Source organism: Lactuca serriola, chromosome 2 (assembly GCF_051521515.1).
Source record: "Lactuca serriola cultivar US96UC23 chromosome 2, Lser_US96UC23_V15, whole genome shotgun sequence".
Lineage (NCBI taxonomy): Eukaryota > Viridiplantae > Streptophyta > Magnoliopsida > Asterales > Asteraceae > Lactuca > Lactuca serriola.
Window position 1 is genome coordinate 182,660,650 of NC_136409.1, and position 7,934 is coordinate 182,668,583.

General features: G+C 38.9%; 1 protein-coding gene across 1 annotated transcript; it reads right to left on the bottom strand.

Moving 5' to 3' along the window:
- Positions 1–5,066: 5,066 nt before the first annotated feature.
- LOC145087652 (putative mitochondrial saccharopine dehydrogenase-like oxidoreductase At5g39410) lies at positions 5,067–6,652 on the bottom strand. Its single transcript, XM_079025664.1, has 2 exons — positions 5,999–6,652; positions 5,067–5,932 (listed from the first exon to the last, which is right to left on the bottom strand). The coding sequence occupies exons 1-2, from the start codon at positions 6,650–6,652 to the stop codon at positions 5,240–5,242; spliced, it is 1,347 nt and encodes a 448-aa protein (XP_078881790.1). The 3' UTR covers positions 5,067–5,239.
- Between the last annotated feature and the right edge of the window lie 1,282 nt (positions 6,653–7,934).

The following is a 7,934-nucleotide window of genomic DNA, read 5'->3' on the forward strand; positions in this document are numbered from 1 at the left end:
TGAGGGCTTAGGTGCTTTCCAGATACAATTTGAGGACCCGATTGGTATGCCATATTCGTACTGAGGGCTTGAGGGTATTGGAGCACTCTAGATGAGCTAAGGGCCGAGTAGGGCATACCAGACTAATACTGAGGGCCCAGTAGCATTCCAGATATGAGCTGAGGACCGGTTGGTATACCAGACTTATACCGAGGGCTAAACATTGGTATTCTAGTCCGATGACTGATTGGGTTTGCAGCAAGCCATACATAAGTTGTAGGCCCCGGGGGCAAGCCATACTTATGATGTAGGCTCAAAGCAGACAATATATGAGTCATAGGCCCGATAGGAAAGCCAGACTCATAGTATGGGCTCAGGGGTAATCCAGTCTTTTAGCTGTGGACCCAGTACATGCTTTTGTTGTTTATGTGCTATTTGTTTGTGTGTTGGTACTTTGGGGGAACTCACTAAGCTTTGTACTTACAGTTTTGTTTATGGTTTCAAGTCCTGCAGATGATTTGTGACAAGGCGAAGGCGTGACTGTACACATACCTGGTTTTACAATAGATTGGATCTTGGGAGACTCTGATTTTAAATCATGTTTTGGAGATAATGTTTTTGTAAACTCTTTTGTTAATAAATGGGTTGTTTTGAAAAGTATAAATTTGCTGAAATTTTTGGGATGTTACAATTTCAGCATGACCTTTCACCTGCAGACGGATGGTCAAAACAAGCGGACCATCCAGACATTGGAGGATATGTTGTGGGTGTGTGTTCTGGATTTCAGTGGTAGCTGGGATACGTATCTTCTGTTACCGTAATTTCATATAACAATAGCTACCGCGCCAACATTGATCGACCTCCTTTTGAGATTCTCTATGGGAGGAAGTGCAGGACCCCGATATGTTGGGGTGAGGTCGGTCAACAAGTCATGGGGAGTACCGAGGTGGTATTCAAGACTACCAAGTTGATTCAGCAAGTTCGGAGTAGACTTCAAACAACTCAGAGTTGGCAGAAAAGCTATGCCGACAATCATCGATCAAACTTGGAGTTTCAGGTTGGGGATATGGTTCTACTGAAGGTATCACCTTGGAAATGTGTCAATTGATTCAGGAAGCGGCACAAGTTGGGCCACAAGTATATCGGTCCTTTCATGGTTATAGCCCGGGTAGGAAGGGTAGCATATCGATTGGATCTTCTAGAGGAGCTCAATCAAATTCATAGTACTTTTCATGTCTCACAGTTGCGGAGATGTTTCAGTGATGATTTTGCAGTGGTTCCCTTGGGGGATATTCAGGTGGACGACCGCCCGAACTACATTGAGATACCTGTAGTGATCCTCGAAAAGAAGACGAAACCTTGAGGAACAAGGTTGTTAATTTGGTTAAATTGCAGTGGTAGCATCGAAAGGGCTCAGAATGGACGTGGGATCCAGATGACGAGATGAGGGAGCATTACTCAGAGTTATTTCTGGCATCGGACTTCGAGGATGAAGTCTGATTCAAGTGGGGGAGAATTGTAGCATCCAACTCGTCAGGTATGAAGTCTTCAACCTATTCTATTTTTCAATTCAAGTTAAGGTGGTGGAAGGGTTGTGAGTACGCTGGGTGTACATTATGTACACATGGCGTACTCGTTGCATGTGTGTCATCAAGGGATCCTTAAGGTACACTGGGCGAAGGCAAGTCAGGGGTAAACCCAACTTTTTAGGGTTTGCACCCTATTTAAAGTCCTTAAGTCCCTCATAATCTTTACCCTTTCACCCTCCATTGTACTTTTAGTGCAAATCTCGAACCCTAGCTTACTTGAGTGCATCTTTGATCTTACCTTCGTTATTTTGGTGATCTTTGTTGGTTTTGAAGAAGAAGGAAGTTTGGGAAGAAGCAAAGGAGAAGAATGAGCTTGTGGATCCAGAAGTTTAGCACCATTTATAACCCGTTAAAGGTATAAAGCTTGAACCTTGATCAATACTAGCTTAGATCTAGGTTTAAGGTAAAAAAATGTCATCTTTTGGTCCTATAGTTTGGTTTCTTGGAGTATGAGCAACTTTAGGCCTTATGAGTTGTCCTTTTGGACTCTTGGAAGTGCTTTGAGTCATAAAAATTAAATCTTGGTGGTTAAGAACTCACCATGCAAGTGCTAGTAGCCTTCTAAGTGAGTTAATGGACTTAATTCATGATTTGAGCCCATCCATGCATGCAAAAGCATAAAGTTTGCAACTTTATGGGTTAAGACATTATTAGGGACTTGGATCTAGTTTTGGATGTTTGGACTTAATGGATTAAGTCATGGAAGTGAGTTTGGGTTAGTAGACCAATATGTCATGCATACTCCAGTGTATGTTGAGCGTATTGGGTCAGCATCCCGACTCTGGGTCAACATTAGCGTACACTATGCGCACAAGCCAAGTACACCGCGCATACGCAATAGTGGGCCTAGAAGATTTTGGGCTTGTTTGGTGTTGGGCTTTAGACTTATGTAAGTTGGGCCTCGAGCTCACCTATTTGTAGCATGTCATTTTTGGGCCTTAAGCCATGTTTGGGGTTCTTGGACCATATTGGCCCTTAAAGGCCTTATAGTTGGGCTTAGATATCCTTTTTGGGCTTTTTATGGATTTGGGCCTTAGAGGGAGGGAGGCCCATTGATGCAATGATATAGAATCCCTTTTGCCTTAAGTTAAGAATTAAGGTTGGACTCTCGGGTTAGAATGTGGCCTAATTTCTAATTAGGGTTTTATGTCGGTGTGATAGGAAGAGGAGTTCGTGAATCCTCCGCTGAGTGCGATTTGAAACCTATAGTATAAGGTGAGTCTTCCTTTGTAGTATCCATGGGTTGAAGGCACCAATATCGGCCCACTAGTTTATGATGGTATGTGAGGATTGTCTATGTAACAATTGTCAGTTATGCCTGTATTTGCTTGATGGCTCTGTGATTTCTGTTATGATATTATGTGGTAGTAGTAGGGGTGAAATAGACCCGGTATCCGGTTTAAATAGACTGAAGGGGATTGCAAGCACCCAGATATGCTTGATAGTATCCGGTTAAAATAGACCGAAGGGGTAGGCAAGCACCCATATATGCTTAGCGGTATCCGGTTGAAATAGACCGAAGGGGTAGGCAAGCACCCATATATGCTTGGCAGTATGTTTATTTAGTATGTGGTATTTTGGGGGAACTTACTAAGCTTTATGCTTACCGTTTTCAGTTTATGTTTTAGGTACTTCCAGTTCGAAGGGGAAGAGCCTGAATTGGTCGCACCGCATCACCTTATGATTTTCGCACTTAATGATTTTGGGAATTTATACTCTGATAACATGTTACTATGATACTCTTTCTACTATTTTGGTATCAGTTTCTAATGAGTTGAATGAATTAAAAATGCAAAATTTTATCTGTATTTTTGGGATGTTATAGTTTCCTTACTATATTACCTATGTCATAGTAGGGTGCATGCTAGACTCACTATATTACCTATGTCATAGTAGGGTGTAACTCAGTAAATACATAACAATAATCCACAATAAGACTCATCTAGTGTTGATAACTTCAGGACTGTTGATAGTCCGCAGGGTTGCTGATAACCCATAGGTATGTCAGGACTTAAGGGTAGTGATATGTTGGTTAGAGTACCAGGATGGTTGGTGGTCTTCTAGTGGAGTGACTGTAGTCATGTAGGATAACCTGAGAACTCTTGATCTAAGCTTTCTTGCATGTTCCTTGTATGCTGATAATCCATAGGTGTGTGAGGATGGTCAGTGGTCTTCTAGTGGAGTTACTATAGTCGTGTAGGATAGTTATGTACCACTAGGGTATAACTCGGTAAATACACATAACAATAATCCACAATAAGACTCATCTAGTGTTGATAACTTCATGACTGTTGATAGACTGTAGGGTTGCTGATAACCCATATGTATATTAGGACATAAGGGTAGTGGTATGCTGGATAGAGTACCAGGATGGTCGGTGGTCTTCTAGTGCGTTGTATGGAGTCATGTAGGATAACCTGAGAACTATTGATCTAAGCTTTCTTGTATGTTCCTTGTTTGGTTGTGACTCTAGAGTGGGATCACCTATAGGGTTGCTGTGAGCCCATACGATTGTTGATAATCCTCATGACCGTTGATAGTCCTCGTGACTGTTGATAGTCTTAGGGTTCCTAATAACCCATAGTTGATTATTATGTTGTGATGTATGTGATATTTTGGAGGAACTCACTAAGTTTTGGCTTATAGTTGTGGATTAAATGTTTTTCAGGTACTATTGGTGATGGTGGGAAGATGAAAGACATGATTGTACACACTCATCAGTCATCAGCAACATTGGAGATTCTGTATTTTATATATTACTCTTAAACAAATATATTAAAAATTTTAAAAAAAGTTATCTGTGAAAATGAGACGTTACACAAAACATAAGAAATGAGAGAAAAAATGATGTGAAGATACTTGTGTTGATTTTTTATAGGTTTTTAATGTGTGTGTGTGTGTGTGTGAGAGAGAGAGAGAGAGAGAGAGAGAGAGAGAGAGAGATGGATTGGGTGTGACCCTATATTTTTATTTAATAAAACTTTAAATTAAATAGAAAAAACATAAAAAAGATATTAGAAGGATTATAGTTTTGAGAGAGACCAAACCACAATAAAAAATGTTCAAAATAACAATTTATCTGAATTTGTCAAGGTTTGAATAAAAAATCGGATACATTTGCAAACCACAGAACTATTTTTGTAGTTTTGTGTTTAAAGAATTTCTATAAACAATCATTAGGTTTAGTTAAAAATTGAGGAGTTATGATTTCAAATACATATGGTATAAGAAAAAATAACATATTTTATAATAATAATAATAATAATAATAATATAAAAGTAAAAGTAAAATAATAACTTTAGATCATTTTAATAAAAGAAATAAGATATTATATGTAGGAACTAAATCCAAAGAATAAACCTTGTCAAAAGACTTTTTTTGTCTTTTTTTTTTTTTTTATAAGTTGAAATAAATCAGTTAATCATAATGTTTTTTTATAGCTTAATCTAGTCTTTACAAAAGTAATAAAGTAATTTAAAAATAATAAAACACGCAACATTGTAAAATAATAATATCTTTTATTATATAATGAAACTCATACAAAATGACTTTGTTATACAAAGATGTTTCATTTTTTTTATATAGGGACTACGGGTAGATAGATGGCATTGCTACCTCATTTTATTGCATCTAAAAGACTAAAAGTAAAACTAATAAGACAAGCATCCAATTCATGTATAGAGCTGAGTCTTTGAAATCAAATCAAAGGAAACACCATTCTCCTGTAGTCGATCTTGAAGATGAGTGGGGCCAAAAACGATTCCAGGAGTTAAGATGCCGCCTTTCGGAAGATCTCCCCGTCGTTCCAAAATGATCAACGCACACTGAACCAGAATGATCGAAGTTGTGAGATACCCAACGTCAGGCCCCGTCACCCTCGTAATAATTTCTGTATCAGGCGTTGCGTTTCTCTGAGAAGCAAGATTCGCATCACTGAATCCATGGCCGACGAACCACATCTTAAAACTAGCACTCTCCAATTGCTCTTTGGTTGGACCCTTCTTCCTAAAAACTCCAAGACTGAAAACGGAAGGGAATGTCAACAGAAACCACCTACCCACAGAGGATCCGCACAACCGCATAATCGACAACCCCATTGCGATCCATGGAAGAAGACCCAGAAGCTTCTTGCTGCCAACCTTTACTCCGAAATGAGCAGGTTTTACTCTGGACCAAAATGCGACTCGTTTATCTGCCATTTTAGGATCCTCATTCACTCCATGCAGACCAGTGGGATTTTCTGTAAGGATCGAGAGTGTTCTCCGAACAACAGTGGCATCGGCGGATGCGAGATTAAGGGCCCAAAGTCCGAGCTCTTTCTGGTGTTCTATTATCGATCCTTTTGTAGGAGCATAACCAGGAATCTGAGAAAAAAAAAGTTAAGAGCAGAATATAAATAAATACACAAAACGATGATTACTGTACCATACCGAAGGTCGAGCTCTTCTTCGTCCTGATCGTCGCAATTTGATGAGGTTATCAGCATTAGCGAACCCCAAAACCGCAGACTCATACGTCGCAAAATTTCCAACTATCCTTTTATCCGATTCAAGATGTAGATAGGCTTGAACCCGATTAGGAGCCGCCGGAGAAACCCATTGCCTGGAATTGAACATAAACCCGAATTCAGCTGGAATAGAATCAAACCCACAAGCTGAAATCACCAGGCTACCGGTCTCCACCGCCTTCTCATGGTAAACGGCCTCTATCCTCTCCATGAACTCCGGCTCACCACAAATATCTAAATAATCACATCCGGCTTCAACACAGGCATCGACGACTGGGTCACCGTGAAGGCGAAAAGGACCAACGCAGTTAAGGACAAGTTTTGCTTGGGAAGCCATGCGGCGGAGAGAGGATGTGTCGGAGGTGTCAGCAACGAGGAGGGGGATGGTTGGGGGAGATTTGGAAGCCCATTTTAGTGTTTCGGAGAGTTTTGAAAGGTTCCGACCGGCTAAGGCAAGTGATTTGAGAGGCGAATTCGGTGAAAGAAACTTGAGAGCTTCTCTAACTACGTGCTTGCCTGTGAAACCAGATGCTCCGAAGATGACGATGTCATAGGTGGTCATTTGAATTTCTGCCATTGTATATCTAGATGGTAAAATCGAAAACGTTAATATATAAGGAAATCAGCCTGTATGATTTGACTTATGTAGACTTGGCATTGAAATCATTATTATTAGGATCGACGGTGCATTATAGTTTAATGGGTTACACATCATCATTCATTATTGTATACAATTCTATTCATTTTTATCCCATAATATATTAAACTCTACAAGTTCAATGAAACATATTAAAAAAATTAAAAAAAATATATTTATTTAAATATTTAAAGACTTTCATATTTCTCATTGAAGAGTTCAATGGTCATTAAACTCCAAATCCATTGAATGCCAATGTGACATTTCACAATGATGGAGTTGTATCCATTGAATGACAACTAGACATGACACCTCATTTAACTATTCCATTAAACCTCACATTGTGGATGCTCTTATGACTTATGAGTGCCTTAAGTAAACGTAGCGCGTAGGCATTAAAAGAAAGACAAAATTGTAAAAATGTTCCTAGTACATGATTTTTTGAGGTTTTAGTCCAAACCTCGATTTTTTTGGATTGGTGGTCATTTTGAGGTAGTTTGTCTGTGATTTTGGTCCCTCAGTAAATTGAAATGACTGTAATGCCCTTCTGATTTATTTTTTTTTTATGTTTTTTCCATTTAATTTAAATGAAAAATAAAATAAATAATAAAGTTGAGCCCACCTCTCTCTCTCACTCACTCTCTCTCTCTCTCTCTCTCTCTCTCTCTCTCTCTCTTCTTCTTCTTCTTCTTCTTCTTCTTCTTCTTCTTCTTCTTCTTCTTCGTTTGGATTGTTTGGAAGGGAATGGTGAGAGTTTGATAAACAATGGGGATTCAGGTAAATAGGTGGTACTAGTGGTGATTCAGGTTCGGTGCCGGAATCAATGGCGTTGGAAACTTGTTCCTCTTTTGGATTTATCAATTCGTCGATTTCAACTTCAAATTTGACCTAAATCGGGGTTTACAACGACATCGATGGAGTTGGTGGATAAAAAGGTTAAAGTGTGACATCCCCAATTTTCACGGCCAGAAAAAGACCGATTTGTTTATGCTTTGTTTTATAAAATCAGAGTAATCCTTTGATTAAAAGAGTTGCGGAATTTGTGCCCAAAACAAAATATGATAAAAATTTATCAAAAGATTTCTTAAAGAAATGTATTTTCATTAAATAACAAAATCTCAGGATGTCATGTTCCGATACAGACCAAAAGCATAAACCGTACTAAATAGATCTTACAATAGTTATTTACAACTACTGGTCTATATCTAAAATATCTTGATAA